The sequence below is a fragment of the Girardinichthys multiradiatus genome, chromosome 13, assembly GCF_021462225.1.
Source record: "Girardinichthys multiradiatus isolate DD_20200921_A chromosome 13, DD_fGirMul_XY1, whole genome shotgun sequence".
NCBI lineage: Eukaryota > Metazoa > Chordata > Actinopteri > Cyprinodontiformes > Goodeidae > Girardinichthys > Girardinichthys multiradiatus.
In genome coordinates, this window is record NC_061806.1 from 7,157,704 (window position 1) to 7,176,672 (window position 18,969).

The window sequence follows — 18,969 nt, forward strand, 5'->3', positions numbered from 1 at the left end:
AACAAAATAAAAAAAATATTTAATGTAACCATCTGCAGCAATACAAACCTGATTTTACAATATTATATGCATAACATCAGATAATTAAAATAACAAATTAAATTATTTATACAACTGTATAACAATTAACTGTTTCATCGAGATAATTTTATTTGACACAATGCTGCTATGGATACAACTGTATAAAAATTAACTGTTTCATCGAGATAATTTTATTTGACACAATGCTGCTTGGATGCCTAGGCCTCATAAAACAGTGCTGTTTCAGGGTTAGGTTTAACACTATGGTGTGAATTGAGTTTAGGTTAGCTTTAGGGTTAGGTGTGTCCTGGTAATGGTTAGGGTCAGGGTTAGGCCATAAAAATGAAAGGGATATAAATGGAAGTCAATGCAGTCTTTTTTAAAGATAGAAAGACGTGTGTGTGTCTTTATGTGTGTCTTTGTATATGATTGTTTGTTGTGTGTGTCTCTGTGTCGCCCTGTGATGGACTGGTGACCTGTGTAGGGTGTACCCAGCTTCTCACCCAGTGACTGCTGGAGTTAGGCACCAGTCAAACCCCCAACTCTCCATGCAACCCTGTACGGACAAGCGGATATAGACAATAAATGGATTGATTGATGAATAAAAAAATATATTTTAATCAGAAATATCACTCAATACTTGGTTGGGCCTTCTTTTGCATGATGTAGTGCATCAATGTGGTGTGGCATGGAGGTGATCAGCCTGTGGCACTGATGAAGTGTAATGGAAGCCAAGGTTGGTTTGATAGTGGCCTTCAGGTCATCCGAAGGTTGCTTCCTCTTGACAATATCCCATAGATTTTCTATGGGGTGGAGGTCAGGCCAGTTTGCTGGCAAATGAAGTGAAGTAACACCATTGTCATTGAACCAGCTTTTAGTACCTTTGATTAGTGTGGGTGAATGTGAAATACTGCTCAAAAATAAGATCTCCATAACGTTTGTCACCCCAAATCATCACTGGTTGTTAAAACGTCACACTGACTTGAAGTAATGTGGATTCTGTGCCTCTCCACTCTTCGTCCAGACCCTGGGACCTTATTTTCCAAATGAAATACAAACTTTACTTTCTGCTGAAAGAGGATTTTGGACCACTGAGCAACAGTCCTGTTCTTTTTCTCCTTAGCCAAAGTAAGATGCTTCTGACGTTGTCTTTTGGTCAGAAGTGACTTGACTAGAGGAATATGAAATTAATATCCAGCCTCAGTCCACTCCTTATGAAGCTCTTCCAAATCCTTGTATGGATTTTGTTTGACAATCTTCTCAATGTTATTCCTGTTGCTGGTGCACACTTTCTGTCACGATCTCTGGGTGTTTGGTTTTTGTTCTTCTTTTGGATTCATACTTTATGCATTTTCTTTCTGGTCTTGTTCTGCTTATTTTGCTGTGCTCATTATTGGTAGATGTTTTCTGTATTAGATCACTGCAGCCAGCATGCAATTAGTAGTGTGCCGCCTCATTTTCTTTCCATTCCCTGCACTTGTTTAGTCTCCCTTATAAGTTCTCTGTTGGGTGTTATGATTATTGATTGATTAATCTTGATCAATAATTATAATTACAAATCATAATTTGACAAAATCAATTTCTTAACCAAAATCCTCATTTATGAATCGAGACCAGAGATGTTTCTGGTGTTGTAATTAAGGCTCAACGACTTTGACAATTACAACCGTTAAATAGTCCGTAATAATGAATAACTATTGCCGGAGATGTCACTGTTTAATCGACCGTTTCTGCCAAAACGTGTGGAACTTTAACCCTATCTTGACTGACGAATCACTTTTTGCACACAATGAACACAAAACGCTCTCTCTTTATCTATGTGAATATTTATTAATCTTCACCTACTCAACATGCAAAATTCTACATAACAAGGGTAACACATCTAACTAAGCAAAAATAAAGAAAACAGCAGTGGGTGTTGAATCAACCAGCATTTATGGCTAAATTGAGAATATGACGAAAAGGTGTGGTGGTGAGTGGAGAGTGGGCGGGGGCGCCACTCCGACTGTACTCAGTGATGTTCTGCTCATAAAACTTCCCCCAACTCCTGAGCACACAAAGCGTTATAAAGCTTTTGGCGGCAAGCTAGCAAGCAGTGAGGTTGAAGACAAAAGGGAAATGGAGAATTTTACCATGAGGTCATTTTAATAGTCCTGTCTTACAACGCACCCGCGTTGACTCCCAGATGGTGAAACACGCACAAAGCTAGGAATGCGGCGGCTCCAGATATCAAAATAACACATCAAAGTTTCAATAAGCAAGGTTACATGCACATATCATTCAGAACACATGAGATCCTAACTAGCGATTCTGATCGCTCTACAACCTCTGACCCTGCCCAGGCCTTCTAATAAAGAAATAAAAGATTAAATAAAAGATGGGTTTTACTCCTTGTTGAAGCTTCCTTCTGGGGCAGCGAGTGAGAGGGAAAAAAGGGGGGGGGTTGAAGCATTTTGCGCGTCTGCAGTTACACTCCAAGAGAGCGGTCCTTTGGCCTTCTTGACAAAAAGGAAAAATAGGATCTGACCATCAGCAGTCGACTAGGGATGAAACACGGTGGCGGTTCGTTTCCTCGACCTCCGTGTTTTTAGTTACGTGTTAAACTCACGTCTTCGATCGGCACAGTGAAATTTCTGGCCTTCCTAGTCCAGAAACCTCAGTTATGAATTGTTCGTTGGCCAACGAGAGAGAGAAATAAATGAAGACTCCACGTGGGATCTCTTCTTCTCCAGAGGATGCTCCAGTTGCGTGGTAACCATGTCAAGATTTCCAGCTGAAAGCAGGGTTTTCAACATGGAGGCCTCCATATATAGCACCCTGTGATGTCAGACTTGGGGCGTGTCATATCAGCCGCCATGTCCTGGATACAAAATGGCCGAAAGCACCAGGAGGCCTGGTGTCTGTGCAAGTAGTCCAATATTCAGCAAAAAGTGGTCCAACATCTCCATTAGTCATTGTTCCTTGCCGGATTATCTGTTTAAGTTAGTGATCCAGATCCACTCATGCCATACTGTAAGTTTTTGTTTTCTTTTTGTTTCCATTAAATCTTTCAAATCACTATGCCGCTCCTGCCTTCCTGTCTGCAATTGGGTGCTACATCATTACATTTTCCTAACACACGTTTTCCTTCCACTCAACTTTCTATAAATATGTTTGAATGTGGCACTCTGTGAAAATCCAACTTCTATGCTATTGCATCTCACGCTCCTTGTGGAGGGTGTCAATGACTGTCTTCTGGACATCTTTAAAGTCAGCAGTCTTCCCCATGATTGTGTTGCCTACTGACCCAAATTAAGAGACCATTTAGAGGCTCAGGAAATTGTAGGTATTTTGTGTTAATTAGCTAATTAGGGTGTGACACCATGAGTTTCCAATGTTTAACTTTCACACTATTCAAATTTTCTTTGACACTGCCTTTTGGGCATTCTTTATCTGTGAGCCATAATTGTCAAAACTAAAAGAAACAAACGCTTGAAATATTTTACTCTATTGGCCTGATCTTCATAGATAAAACAACATCACATATCACTGTGCTGCAAAGAATTTAAATCAAACTTTTATATATGTAAAAATTAATTATTTTCCAATGATTTTACTGAATTTGTTTAGTTTGTTTTGGCAATATTTGAACGAGATACGACGTGTTTGTTTAAATTGTTTATTGGAGACACAAAATCATTTTTCACTGTATAAACCCTCCCCTGGCATATGTTCACATTTAAACAACATAGTCAAACTGATTTAGCTCAGATTGCTCTGCAATGACACAATGATAGTCAATAATGCAATGTGTTTTGTTTAGTGACAAGGTTAAAGCATACACTGTCTTTCTCACCACATGGAATAGGTCGCCTTAAAATGGTGATTTTTCACCTGCTAAGAAGTGATTTTAGCATCCAGTTTGCAAATGAAGTATTGAATCTGCCTTATAATTTCTTTTTTTTTCCTATTATTTTATCAACATCAAAGCACAGTGGGTCCTTTGCATGATGTGCAGTTACAGTTAGGCTGTGCGTGCTTGAACAGTTATGTGCACTTTGGCATGATCAGGTTTGTGTGCGTTCAGCAGCGGCTGATCTCATTAACAGCGATGGTGTGCTGGAATGATACACACGCAAGAAAAAAAGTGTTGCAAGGAGTTTTATCATAGGAGATATGTAATGGCTTTTGTTTGTGATTGGATAAAAAATAGAGCTTAGATAATCCTACATAAATAAAATGTATTCTCATTTATTTTATAATTTTAATTTTTGACAACCCAAATCTGTTGACTGATGTACAGATGATTATCTCTGTTCGTCATCTGGTATTCTATATATAAGCCTCCTTCTGGCCAAAGTGACAGCAGACATTTTTGAGTCCCAGTTAGCACCTGCATTTATTTGTCTCTTAATTAATGGGAAATACAAAAATAACTTTCCATTTTTTAGCAATTTTCTCTGGCTCTTATTCCGTGCCCTTCACACTCTGCGATGAACCACTTTTTAAGAACAGAGAAAAATAAATGTCCTTTATTTTTACAGCGATGATTGAGAACTGCCCCCAGAACATGACATTTCTAAGAACATGACATTTCTAAGAACCTTAAAATGTGCAGACAATATGTCAAATTTTGCAATTCAGTTTATTTTGGTTGTTTTGGGTGCAAACGATTTGTTTGGCTGCGATGGACTGGCGACCTGTCCAGGGTGTACCCCGCCTCCCACCCATAGACTGCTGGAGATAGGCACCAGCTCCCCCGCGACCCACTATGGAATAAGCGGTAGAAAATGACTGACTGACTGACTGACTGACTGACGATTTGTTTGGGGTGTGGCTTCTTTAGCAGGCCTAATCTTGGTTTTTCTATAAAGGTAAATTGAATTATCTTTTCAAAATAATAAATAACTGTTAAATTTTAATTGCATTAAAGGAAAACATATGAAAGTTTAATTTGAGTACTTACTGCTGCCATTTCCCTTTCCCAGCAGATGTGCAGGGTAAAACATTCCCCGGGGGCTTGTGCACATTTATTGGTTCTGGAACGCACCATCAGGGAATGGGAAGAGAGTTTGGTTTCACATATGTTTTCTATGTCAAGTTTGGAGTACTTATTGGGATTAAATTAAAATATTTTCTGTTTTGTCTTGATTTGTAATCTATTGTTTTATCAGCTGTTCATTTAATGTAAATATTCTTGTTTTGTTTATCCTTTTTGCAGTTGCGTATCCCTTGTAATGGTTTCTCCCAATTTAGTTTCACCTCTATGGCCATGAACCTTGGGTCATGACTGAAAGAATGAGATCCCGGATACAAGCGGCTGAAATGAGCTTCCTCCGTAGGGTGACCGGGCACTCTCTTAGAGATAGGGTGAGGAGATCGGCCATCCAGGAGGAGCTCGGAATAGAGCCGCTGCTCCTCCACATCGAGAGGAACCAGTTTAGGTGCCTCGGGCATCTATACCGGATGCCTCCTGGAAGCATTCCTCGGGAGGTGTTCCATGCTCGTCCCACCGGAAGGAGGCCCAGGGGACAGCCCAGGACATGCTGGAGGGACTATGTCTCTCGGCTGACCTGGGAACGCCTTGGGCTCCCCCCGGAGGAGCTGGAGGAGGTGTGTGGGGAGAGGGATGTCTGGGTGTCTCTACTAAGTCTGCTGCCTCCACGACAAGTACGAGAAGAGTACGAGTACATCCACTATGCACCTGCCGATGTTCTGTTGCCGCTTTGATCCTTTACAACTGCAAATTGTGACAAACACAAGGGATTCAGCATACATGTAACAGAAGGAGGAAAATGACCAGAGGTACCCAGCTAAAGCACCTTTTGTTTGGTGTAAGATGTCAAGTTTCAAATGATTATTTCATTTGTTAAGGGAGGAAAACTATCCAAACCAACCTGCCCCTCTGTAAAGAAGTAATTGTCCCCTACACCTAATAACTAATTGTGCCACCCTTAGCAGCAACAACTGACATCATCAGTTTGTGTTAACTGGTAAGGAGTCTTTAAAGTCACCACTGAGGAATTTTGGCCTACTTTCCTTTTCAAAAATATTTGATTACGTTGGAGGCTTTTAGTATATGAGCCTAAGGTTATATTACTGTATCTGAATTGAATCTGATGTCAGTCACCTCGTGTTTGTGTTACCAAGTTCTCTGAGGGTTTTGAGGGCAACCCACCTCCTGTTCCTGAGTTCACCTGAGGGGTTGGAAGATGATCCACATCCTTTTCCTTTTGCAGAGTTCTCTGAGGGATTCGACGACAAATCACTTCCTGTTCCCTTCCCCAGTTCTTTGACGGGTTTGAGCACAAACTGCCTCCTGTTCCTGTTCCTGATAGGTATTATTTAGTCAACTCAGAGGTAAGGAACGACACAGAGTCAGTTATACTTGCGACAAGGGTAACTGTGCAACACAAACTACGAAGTGTTAACACTCCTCCCTCTTTATTTATACATGCTTGGTCACACACAGTTCAAACATCATTCAGGGTGGGGGTGTGTGTGGGGGTGTGTGTGTGTGTGTGTGTGGGGTCAGAAAGGTTAGGGTTCATCTGTCTTAATTATAAACAAACAGAGGAAGTGGGAAGTGGGGACCTGGTGAATAGCCCCCAGATGCTGCTAGTAAAATAATAAAATAATAAAAGCATAACTCATTCTTGTGACCATCTCCCTTCCTGTAACATGTAAGGAGGGAAAAGCACTTAGATGAGGGATAAACAATACAAAAAGTCATAAAAACCCTAACAGTTCTCCCCTGTTTTATCACGAATACGTCATGAGTAAATACATGTAAAATGAAACACTCTGTGTAAGCACAAACCCACAGGACGGAAAACAGATTATTTTGTGGGAAACACTTACACGGTTCCTCTGCCCCTAGGCAACCACCAATCATGGCAGAGTGAAACAATATAATAAAACAAAGAAACAAATGTAATAAAAAAAAATTAAAGAATTAAAACAAGCCTTGTTCATATCATCATTGCAATTTTTCTCATTTCACTTAAACAGCACCTTCTTTCGATTTTCTGCTATAAGGTCATTTTATGAAGTACAAGTATGAATACACTCAGGCATTGAAGATATATTCATTTACAACATGTCATCATAATCATCTGCTTTTTGGATCCAGTGTCCATCTTGTCCATCTCTTCTCGTGTGATGTTACATCCTGTGGATCCTGTCTTAAACAGAGAAAGAGCCCTGCTACCAGGTTTAAGCTCAGGCTTATCAGTCCTGTCCACACGTTACAAAAAGCCATGCTAAATTGGGCACAGGTCAGTTGTTTTCTTCGCCGGTTTGAGATGTTGGATCATATGGGTTTCCAACCCCTTTGTACCCGGTCTTTCCCCTGTTACCCTGTCGGTTGGTTTGGCTCCTGTAACGGCAATATTAGCTTACAGTGGCTCTTGTGGATCCAGGATGGTCTCTCTGCGATTTTTAGAGCTGTCGGTGTGGTCAGGAGAACACGATTATGGTCCTTTCCAGCAGGGGCTGCTCCAGTCCTTTCTGTGAAGTGTCTTAATCAGGACCAGGTCCCCAGGCCTCAGGTTGTTCTGTGAAATCGGAGCAGAATTTACTGGCAGACTACTGGACAACTGTACTTCTTTTGTTTGTAACATTTTATTCATTCATTCAGCTAATGATGTTTCCTGCTGTGCTTTTCCTATGTCATCCATTTCTGATGGCAACGGAAAAGGTCTGCCATGTACTATTTCAAATGGAGTAAGACAAGTTTGATTTGGAGTTATTCTCATCCATAATTTAACCAGAGATAGACATTCAGGCCATGGCCTCCCTGTTTCTTCCATTGTTTTCCTTAATCTATTTTTTATTGTTCCATTTGTTCGTTCAACCAGCCCAGTAGATTGTGGGTGGTAAGAACAATGGTTTTTAACTGAAACCCTAATGCTTTAGAGCACAGTTCTATTACATTATTTACAAAATGAGTCCCATTATCTGATCTTATGATTTGTGGGATACCATATGTAGGGAAGAAATGTGTCACTAAACTCTTCGCTACTGTGAGCACATCACAGTGTTTGGCAGGGTACATTTCTACCCACTTTGAAAATGCATCTATAACCACTAAACAATATTTCTTTCCCCCTGACCATGATAATTATAAAATCCATGTGTATCTCGTGAAAAGGATGAATAGCTGCTGGGAACTGGCCTCTTTTGGGTCTCATGTTTCCCTGTGGATTATGTTTGCAGCAGATAATACATGATCTACAAAGGTTTTTTGCATAGTCAGAAAAATTTATGGTATGGAAATGTAGATTTACTAAATGTACCATCCCCCCGCTCGACACATGGGAAACCCCGTGTGTCGCATGGCCGCCGTCTTGTATAAATTCTTTGGTAATATTGGCTTATTTCCCAAATGATAAATGTCATCTTTCTTTATGGCCCCTCTATTCAGCCAAGATTTAACTTCTGCAGCTGGTGCAGATTGTTGTGAATCTTTCAGCACATCTGTATCTATAAATAGGAGATCGGACATTTTCAAAGTGAGGGGAAGCCTCGAAGCTATTTTAGCAGAAATATCAGCAAAGGTGTTCCCCTTTGTTTCTATGGTTTCATCAGATTGATGCGCTTTACATTTACAAAGTGCTATCTTTGCAGGTAGCTGGATAGCTAACAGCAGTCGTTTTAACATATTAAAAGGTGTCAATTCTGTTCCAGCTGATGTTTTGAACCCTCTATTTTCCCATATTTTAGCAAAATGGTGAACAGAACTGAATACATATTGGCTGTCTGTATAAATGGTTAGGATTTTTCCTTCATATAGTTCACATGCTCTGATAACAGCATACAGCTCTGCAGTCTGTGCTGAGCATGTATGGGGCAGGGCCTGTGATTCTATAATTTTAGTTTCAGTGGTTACTGCATAACCAACTCTGTTTTTTCCATATTCATCTTTTGATGCTGATCCATCTACAAAGATTATTTGTGAGTTTTCCAGAGGTGTCTGAAAGATATCTTGCCTAGGTTTTGTATCTTCCTCAACCTTTGTTTTGCAAGAATGTGGTTTCCCATCTTCTGCTGTTGGAATTAATGTGCTAGGGCTTCAGTGGACCACATCTTTGCAGTTATATTTGGTTGTGAGAGTAACAATGAGGTCAACGTAATATGCCTTGCATGAGTCAAGAAAGGAAGTGAAGTTTGTAGCAATATAAGTGACACTGAATGAGGAACTTTCAGTGTGAGCGGGTGGCACAACACAATTTCAGCTGTCTGTTTCACAGCTTCTACTGCTGCGATGCAGCTCTGCAAACAATTTGGAAATCCAGATGCCACCGAATCCAATTTTTTAGAATAAAATGCTAAAGGTCTGTTTTTGGAGCCAAATGGTTGGGTTAATACAGCTTTCATATAACCCTTACATGCATCTACACAAAGTGTGAAAGGCTGGCTATAATCCGGCAGAGCTAAGGTGACTGTTGTTTGAAGCAGATTTTTTAGCTCTGTGAATGCTACTTCTCCCTCCTTAGTCCATGTGATTTTGTCTTATAAAGTCATGTCTTTGCCATAGATCATAGATTGCAAAGGTTGTACAATGGCTGCATAGTCTGGTAGCCATTCTCTGCAAAAATTACACAGTCCCAGAAAGGACAACATTTGTTGTTTAGTTCGTGGTTTTGCGGCTTCCTGTATAGCTGTTTTTATGAGCGTGCTGCGTGTATTCTAAAGCTTGTGTAACAGTTCCTGTATTTTGATGAACCCAGTGTTTGTCTATATACCGTCTGAGTTCAATTTTAAGGCCTTGCAAAAAGGCTCTCTTCAACTGTTGCTGATAGGCTCCTGCCTGTGCTTCATCATATGGTATAGCAGAGTTTGCTCTAAAAACACGTCTCATCCTATCCAAGAAATCTTGTGGGTCCTCTTCCTCCTTCTGTTTGCATTGTGAGATTTTACCATAATCTGCTGTCTGTATATAAACTCTTCGAATTCTTTCAAAGAGTAAGCGTAAGGCGTCCCTTAAATGTAGTGAATTATGTGCCAATATGTCACCATTGTCATCGCATCTAGTGAAACGTCCTGCTACTCTGCACCAGCGGTGGCCAAACAGCTGGGTAAAACACTGGAGCATCTCTCTGCCATTAAGATGAAAGCTTCCTCTGAGTTCTGTAATAGCTTCTAGAAATTCTTCTACGCCTTCTTGTATCGATGGGATACCTTTTAAAGCAGCAGTTCTGTCTTCCTGTGTCCATGGTCTATATACTAGAATAGTTGGCGGCTGTGGGTGATTAGCGTCACCTATGTTTGGATTTGCTACCTCAACTAGAGGAAATGTGTCTCCCTCTAAATTTATTTCAGATGGATGAAATTTCTGTTCGTGAGCCATTAAGGCTTCGCCTGGGTACATGCTAGGAATTGTTTTCTTATCTTTACTCCTAGTTCGCACTCCTGTACCTCCCCAGGAATTAGGAGACCAGGGCTCACTAGAAGAGCTCTCTTCTTCTGTTTTAAAAGCATTGCTTATTTTTTCTTGCTTACTTATAGAAGTTTTAGGAACTGCTCCTTCTATCTCTCCTCCAATTTGTTGTACTCCAGCCTCCTGTCCTGCTTCCTGCACGGCAGGGGGCCGAACACCTCGCTGTCTGGATGCGACCACTGTTTCCTCATGTGGGCGCACCAAGACTGCAGCTGTCAGCTTCTCCTTTCGTTTCTCCTCCTTATCTTGCCTCTGCATGTTTCTTAATTTACTTTGTTCCAGCCATTTGTCTGAGAATTTATACTCGACCTTTCTCTGTTCCTTTTTAGTTGGTTTCTTGGTTTTTATTATTTCTAATTTAAAATCCCTTTGCACGTTTAAGATATCGTTAATATTTAGTTTACCCAAGAAACCATGTTTTTTATTCCATCTATGACAGATCATACCTGCTCCTTTTACATAATTCTCCATAAATTTTACATCTCCTTCCAAGTTAATTAGTTTACTTTGTTTCTTCCCCATGATGTTTAATTTTAGTTCACAATACTATAAATGTCCCAAATAGAAATTCATTGGCATGAGATTCAAGGAGAAGACATTAACACGCCCTTCTACTGCGACTAATTCGCAGCGGTGTTAATTTTCTGGGATTAAACCCGACCTTTATCTCCAAGAATCACCAATACGTCTTTCTATTCTGGGCAAAAGAAAACACAAGACCAGCAGAATCCAACTAAGATTCTTCCAAAATGCTTAGTCTTCCAAACACACAAAACAGCACTCACACAGTTAGTATTTTAACATATTTATGTCCCTTCAGCAATATTTATGGTCGACCTAACTTAGTTTATGAGCTCTCTTTATTATTCAACACTTAATTTCATTCCCTTGAATGTTATCAACCAAATTATCCAATTCACTTTACGGCGCCTAGTCGTTTTTAATCTCTTTACGGCGAGATAACTACCTAAATTTATCACTATTTCTTTGCGGCGAAATAAAACCTTTCCAATGCAGTGTCCTTGCGGCGACACACTACCAAACGACTTTTAAGTACTTTTCTTCTTTCATTTATATAGCGCTTACTCTTATCTCATGTACTGTATTTTAAAACTGTCTCACCTCGGAGTTGACTTCTAGGTGACTCTGTCGGACCTCCACAGTCACCCTGGCATCGAGCAAGACAATAATCCACCGGCCAGATGCGAACGTCACACACCGGGACTTTCAGCCACCAGGCCTAGGTGCGGCTGTGCGGCAGCGCTTAACTCGACGTCAGGCTGTTCCCGGAGATCCGCCAGTCACTGCAAAGAAAGATAAAATCAGTTTAGTTCTTATAATATCCGGCTCTGGATTGACCAAATTAATGATAGGTATTATTTAGTCAACTCAGAGGTAAGGAACGACACAGAGTCACAAACTACGAAGTATTAACACTCCTCCCTCTTTATTTATACATGCTTGGTCACACACAGTTCAAACATCATTCAGGGTGTGTGTGTGTGTGTGTGTGTGTGTGTGTGTGTGTGGGGTCAAAAAGGTTAGGGTTCATCTGTCTTGATTATAAACAAACAGAGGAAGTGGGAAGTGGGGACCTGGTGAATAGTCCCCAGATGCTGCTAGTAAAATAATAAAAGAATAAAAGCATACCTCATTCTTGTGACCATCTCCCTTCCTGTAACATGTAAGGAGGGAAAAGCACTTAGATGAGTGATAAACAATACAAAAAGTCATAAAAACCCTAACAGTTCCCTAGCTCTCCGACATGGGTGTCCAGGTGGGCTCACCTCTGTCTCCTTCTCCAGAGGTCCACTGAGGATTCCAGGGTCCTCAGCAGAAATTTTTATGAGTGTGAAGAGGATGTTCTATGTAATGTAGGCATTTTCATGGAAATGCACATTAAAGATAGTTATGATCACTATTAGCCATCAGTATGTGTCACTGAAATCATGGAAGTGGTTGGCAAAAATAGCACGGCTATCATAACAGTAAAATCAAAGGTTCAAAAGTGAGTGCAAATAACCCAATGTGAAGGCCTACCAGCTTCATGGGCGGTTATTTTCAACCATTGGAAGGCTTCTTTCTATGCTGGATTGATGCCAGACCTCCATTTCTTCTGCTTGTTAAGTCCTCCAACAGCCGAAATTATGCCCTTGTCTATGACTGATGCAGTGCTAGTACTGGCTGCATTTTGTTCCTCGCTATTATTGAAATCAAGTCGTCCTATTTGTGCTTAGCAGCTACCAGGAAGAAGGCCGTGATACGACGCCGTTTGTTCCCACCCTTTGAAGCTGACATGATTTTAGAAAGTTTTACTGTTAGTGGTTGCACAGGGTGAAAGGAAGCGGGAGAAGACTCAGCGCACGTGCAACATCCGACATAAAAACTTAATGGAGGGAGCCCAGATGTCAGTCAAAGGGCCGATACACCTAATTTCACCATAACAGTGACAAATTTCAGCATAGCAGCCCATCTAGGTCGCCCCCCTGGGATGACCTTTGGATCACCCGCCAGAACACTGGTTTTCTGTCCCTCTTTCCTAGGCCCCCTACTCCTACCCAGTCTGGGGTAGTTTTTTTTGTCTGTGGACCTTTTGGTCCAGAGGGCCAGATCTGTTTTCATAGCATTTTTTTATAATGATTGAAATCATCATTTAAAAATACCTTTTGTATTTACTCAGGTTGTCTTTAATCAATAATAGAATTTGCATGATGATCTAAAAAATGTACGTGTGACAAAAAGCAAAATCACTAGAAACTTGTAAGGGGGCAAACACGTTTTCATAGCACTGTACAAGGGCATCATACCAATGGCAAGCTAGAGTAACAAGTTTAACTATAATGACAATGTAGGTTCCCTAAACCTGATTTAACTTACTGGAAAATTTACAGTTCACAACATCCGAAGCTGTTGAGCACTTGGAAGCAATAAAATATTTTCTTTTCTAATTTTATTAACCTATTAGAAAAATGGTGAGGTTTTTAGTGCTGGATTGCAAATCTGCATCCTCTGCAGACTGCTGACCTCGTAGTTATGCTAATAAAACTATCAGCATGGAATTATCAACCGCTCCTATGTATAGCTAACACTGTGAAGTACACCTGGGGCTGTACAACCCACTGTTTTTCTCTGCCCAGTCAGCACTTGTGCATCTTTGCCAGTGTCCACTCAGCACCCCGGCCTGTCAGCTACTTCTGGAACTTCATGTTGTGGGAAGCTGTTATTTTATGCACTGCTAATATGTCAGCATACTTCAAGCAATTTGAGCATCTCAGGTGGCAGAGTGGAGGGTTACATGAATTCCAAAAATGTATTTGAGGAAACCAAATTTAGTCTCTAAGGATAATACTTGTATGTCAAAACTATTACATTAATATCTGTGCAAATTTTCACATATTCTTAATGGGCCTTTAGTTCACATTATTTGATTTGGTCACAGTAGCTGAACTTTTGACTTTAATGCTTGACTTTTACCAATATGTAAATGGACTGAACTTATATAGCGCTTTTCCAGTCATACAGACCGCTCAAAGCGCTTTACACTAGAGCCACATTCACCAAATCGCACTCACACATTCATACACCGATACGCAGATCGGTAGGCAACTTGAGGTTAAGTGCCTTGCCCAGGGGCACATCGACATATGGCAGGAGGAAGCTGGAATTGAACCCACAACCTTCTGATTGCAAGACAACTACTCTTCCTACTGAGCCACAGTCGCCTGGTCCAGACCATAGCTAGATCAGATAATGATGTTATAGTGTATGTTAAGTCTTTCTACATCTTTAGATTGTACATCTGCATTGCCAACATTCTTATGATAAAACACCAGCAATAGCTAAATAAAATAATGCTATTTTCTCACACTGCATTTAACCAGTCAGGCTCAATGGAGTATCACATTTACTGACCTACAACTCCAAAGACGACGTGTGGAATAAGAAAATGTTATGTAGCCTATTATCTTTTTATTTTTTAATGTTTCCTTTCACAGAGTTTCAGGCAAAACATGTCGAGCAGATGGTTGGCTACATGTGCCTGGAAGGTTTTGCTCTATAAAAAGGATATCTCAAGACGGTATCGTATTTGCGTGATTAACTTTAATAATTCCAGATTCAATCTAGCATCAATATAGGCAGGCCACATTGATGTTATAAGAGCCTGTGTTTGTATGAACTTAAACCATTTTGAGTAATCACGGCACGGCATGGTGTTTCCCCAAATCCCACAAGGCCCATCATCCCACTACCCAAGACCCTACTGCTGTGTCATGTTGCATATGTAAGGCAGAAGGGGTTGGGCGCCAATGCCAGCTGCATGACAAAAGAGATCAAATGTCCTCTAAAGAAGCTTTTATTTTTATTACCTGTGGAGAATAAACATATGGATATTTTTGTACTTTCCCATTCTTCTTCTCTAACTTGATTGCAGTTGCTACAGCATCCACATTTCTGACTGTGGTTATCTAGATTTGGCTAATGCAGCCATTGCCCACCTTTGCTTATGTAATCTAATGCATTTATGTGGACAATTGAATATCGTCAGTCCTCTTAGAGTTACATGTAGTCCTTAAATACTTTAACAACCAAAGATGTGTTGCTGCTATATAGTGAAGAAGCTAATAATTACAGTTAGTAATTATATGTCGACTATTCATTGAATAATCTAGTATTCAAAAAATTAAAAGAGCTTTAAAAGAGCTACCAAACATAATTTTGGATCTAATTTTTGTTAAGATCAAAATTTTTGATTCTAAATGATATAAAGGATTATATTTCCAAGGACATAAATGATGGCATCCCATGGTGAATAATGTTTTGGAGTTTGACAGTCAAAACAGTAATTGAAATTCACCAGAATTGTTGGATGGATATTTTGCACATGCACAATGTTGGGTGGTCATATTGTGCAATTGCCTAACCTGTGAGGCTCCAGCTTCTTCCAGATTTACATACCTGCTGCTGGTCTCCATGTGTTCCAAATTACAACAACGTTTGTTCAGCCTGTTTATTGTCGTTGTCAGTTTTCTCCAGTTTCACTTGTGTCTCCATCTCTCTTTCATAGGTTTCCTTCCACAATAAATTTTCCAACTTCATTATGAAACTCCCCTTCTCCTTTCTGTGCCTAGGTCTGATTTCACCAAAGCTTATGACAAAACCTACCCCTTACTTTTGACATTTTCTGTATATTTATTTGAAGGAACTTGGCAGGACAAAATCTTTTGAGACTTAAAAGAAAGATTAGAGACACTCCTCTACTATGTTATGTTTATCTTATATATATATGATATATATGTTGTTGGTTTTAATTACTTACTCAATCTTTTTATGTAATTTAACAGCTGTTAACATGACCACAGATGAGGTGGAAATTCACCAGGAAAAGACAAAGCAGGAGGAGGAAGATGGCCAGGATTCTTACATGCATTCTCCCGAGGATGAAAACCGTCAGTCTCAAAATCGAAATTCTACTGGTCGTGGTCTCTCACGTCTCTTCTCCTCCCTCTTGAAACGGCGTTCACAATGTGACAGTGAGTGGGGTCAGAGGGAAGATGAGGAAGATGAAGCAAAAGCTCCAATTGCTGACCCTGAACCCGAACTGAAAATAGAAGGAGAGGTTGCCTTGGACCAGCATTCAATCAGCAGTGCAGAAGCTCAGGTAAGCTTACACACAGTGCTGCAATAAATTTGCTCTCTTACAGATGTTTCAGATCTTCAAAGGAATTTTGATATCAAAGACATATACCCATTATACAAAGTACAGTTTTTAAAGTATAAAGTATTTATTCATCAATGCAAAAATGCTACTCTAACCAACCTCGTCCTTGTTAAATCATGAATTAATGTTATCAACAACATTTTTGGGGGTCATTTTCAAATTTTTTTCATTTTAAATAGAACTTGTCTAGGCTTGCACGGTGGCACAGTTGGTAGCACTGTTGACTTGCAGCAAGAAGGGCCTCGGTTCGACTCCTGCCAGGGGGTCTTTGTGCATAGAGTTTGGATGTCAGTTCTCTCTGGGTACTCTGGTTTCCAACCACAGTCCAAAAACATGACTGTTGGGTTAAATGGTCTCTCTAATTTGCCCTTCGGTGTGAATGGGTGTGTGCATGGTGGTCCAGGTCTGGCGACCTGTCCAGGATCTACCTCTCCTCTTGCTCCCCCCTGACCCAGTAAGGAGGAAATTGGTATAGAAAATGGATGGATGGATGGATGGATGGATAGAACTTGTCTGAAAACATGAAGTAAGCTTGAACTTCAGTAAGAGATGATACATTCACTAACATCTATCAGTATGCCAAGGGTTATAAAGCCATAACTAAGATTTTGGGTCTCTAGCAAACCACAGTGAGGTGTGGAGGACCAGTCCTGCTGTAATTATTTCTGTTTTTGTTTTGTCAAGTGCAGGCCAGTAACAATTTAACATTCCCTAGTCCCTGGATTGTCTTTTCCATCTCAACATGAATCTGGGAATGTAAAAACAAAGGGGGTGGAATAGAGACGGAGGGGGCAGTCTTTGGAACAGTGTCTTCGCCTCAGGTTCTCGCCTGTTTGCTGAGATCAAGCCTCTAAATAGGTCCTGAGCCTCATTGTGGCTCCCTGGTTTTAAAAAAGAGCTGTTAGAAATGGCTAGCTTCTGCCCTGTTGTTGCCAAAGAAGTTAGGCTCGTTGCAGATCTGGAAGTAGATTACGCAGTTAGTTGAGGTAGTTTTCTGTGTCCTGTTGACTCTGAGAGAATACTTCAGTTTGCTAAACTAAGTACTAAAGGCCTTTATATTTATGGACCCACTTTCAAAATAAAAGTGTGACTTGGAGATGGACGGTTTTCCCTAACCACGGGAAACATATTTTAAGAACTTAAAAAAACATTAAATTAGCATCTTTAAACATTTACAATGATAACTTCTGATGTACATTTTTAAAAAATAAATCCAGGTAAATCTTCAGCAGTCATTTAAAACGAGTATCCGTGTTTACCATAGGGTTATCTACTTTTGGGTCCTGAGATGGCTGTAAAGGCCAATCTGGGACCTGCATATTTTTGTGCTGTGTGGGCAGAAAAAGGTGGTGGATTGTGATTTTGAAGCCTTTTTCAGCCTTTTTTTATGGTGCTGTTGCTTTGTTTCTGCGACAAGACAGAGTTCCAGCTCATGAGTTACTGCTCCTTTTTTAGCACAACATCTCTTGACTTGTTTTTGTCCAGTGCAAGGTCTTCCCAGTTATCCCTTGAAAAGTAGAACTTCTTAAGCTTTGTCTCGATGTTGTACTTGAATCACTTCTTTTGGCCACTGGAGGTTCGTTGACCTTCCTTCAACTGAGAATATAAGATCTGTTTTGGGAGATATGTGTTGGATATACGGATGATGTGGCCAATCCAATGAAGTTGGTGCAGCTATACTATGGTGGTAATGCTGTTCATGTTGGCAGCCTCCAAAATGCGGATGTTGGTGCGTTTGTCCTCTCACCTGATCCTAAATATTTTTCTTAATGATCTTTGGTGGCACTGGTCCCGGGCTCTCAAGTTTCTGCCATAAATAGTCCATGCCTCAGCTCCATAGAGAAGTGTAGGGAGGACAATGGCATTGTTGAGCAGAAGTTTGATTTGGGCCTTTAGGTCTCAGTCATTAAACAATCTGGCATAAGCTGCACTTGCGCAGTGTAGTTGATGATTACCTCAAAGTCAATATCAGCAGCAGAAGAGAGAAAACTGGTAAGGGAAGTGGTCAACATTTTCCAGTGCTTTTTCAGACACTTTTATGATGGGCTGGTTAAACGTCTGGTTATTTAAGGCCAGACCCAGAGCTCTATATGCCTTGCCAAAGGCGTACAATATGCCATGAAGATCCTCTGCTGTGTGAGCTACCATGGCGTTGTCATTGGTATTCTAAAGCTCATTGATGGATGTGTAGCAAGTTTTACTTTTGGGTTTAAAGCTGTTGAAGTTAAGGAGCCTGTCATCAGTCTTGGAGATGATTGGAATCAGTTGTGGCAGTTCTCCAATGATAAGGTGGAGCACCACAGCAATGAAGATGGTGGGAAGATAAGGTGGGATTTCCACCATCTTTTCTCTGATGAGATGCTTGTCTTCTGTAGCTCCTGGACGTCCTTTAAGCACACAGGGGTTAGGTCTTGACATATTGGGCCGTAAATAGCTTAGTGGCACTGAAAAAGCTTCTGGTGGCTGTAGAGTCTGCACATCTCTGAATTTCTATTGCCTTTTTTTTCCACCAGGCATTCTTTAGTTCAGCTGCCTTTGCTCTGGAATAAGTAGTAACTTTGATCTTGCAGGAAATGTCATTTAGCCATATTAGAAGGGCTTATTAGTCTTTAGCAGATTAAGGTAGTTTTTGGAGATCAGCAGTTCTATCTCATTGTCATTTTCATCAAACCAGTCTGGGTACTGTCTGGATGTATGCCCAAGGATGTTTGTACAGGTAGAAGGTTCCAGTACTCATTTACATCATCAGGATATTCCTGTTGAAGGCTTTTCCTTTGAGAAATGCCTTAAACAAAAGCCTTACTCTCAA

At 40.5% G+C, this 18,969-nt stretch overlaps 1 protein-coding gene across 10 annotated transcripts in view; it reads left to right on the plus strand.

Moving 5' to 3' along the window:
- Nucleotides 1-18,969, plus strand: part of epb41a (erythrocyte membrane protein band 4.1a) — a 161,180-nt gene that overhangs the window by 23,096 nt on the left and 119,115 nt on the right. For all 10 annotated transcript variants that reach the window (XR_007041018.1, XR_007041017.1, XR_007041016.1 and 7 more), the window contains exon 2: nt 15,784-16,100. Coding sequence is in view for 6 of the 10 variants with exons in the window: in XM_047383888.1 (XP_047239844.1) it covers nt 15,784-16,100 (317 nt within the window). In the remaining 4 variants the exon portion in view is untranslated. The remainder of the gene's footprint in view (nt 1-15,783; nt 16,101-18,969) is intronic.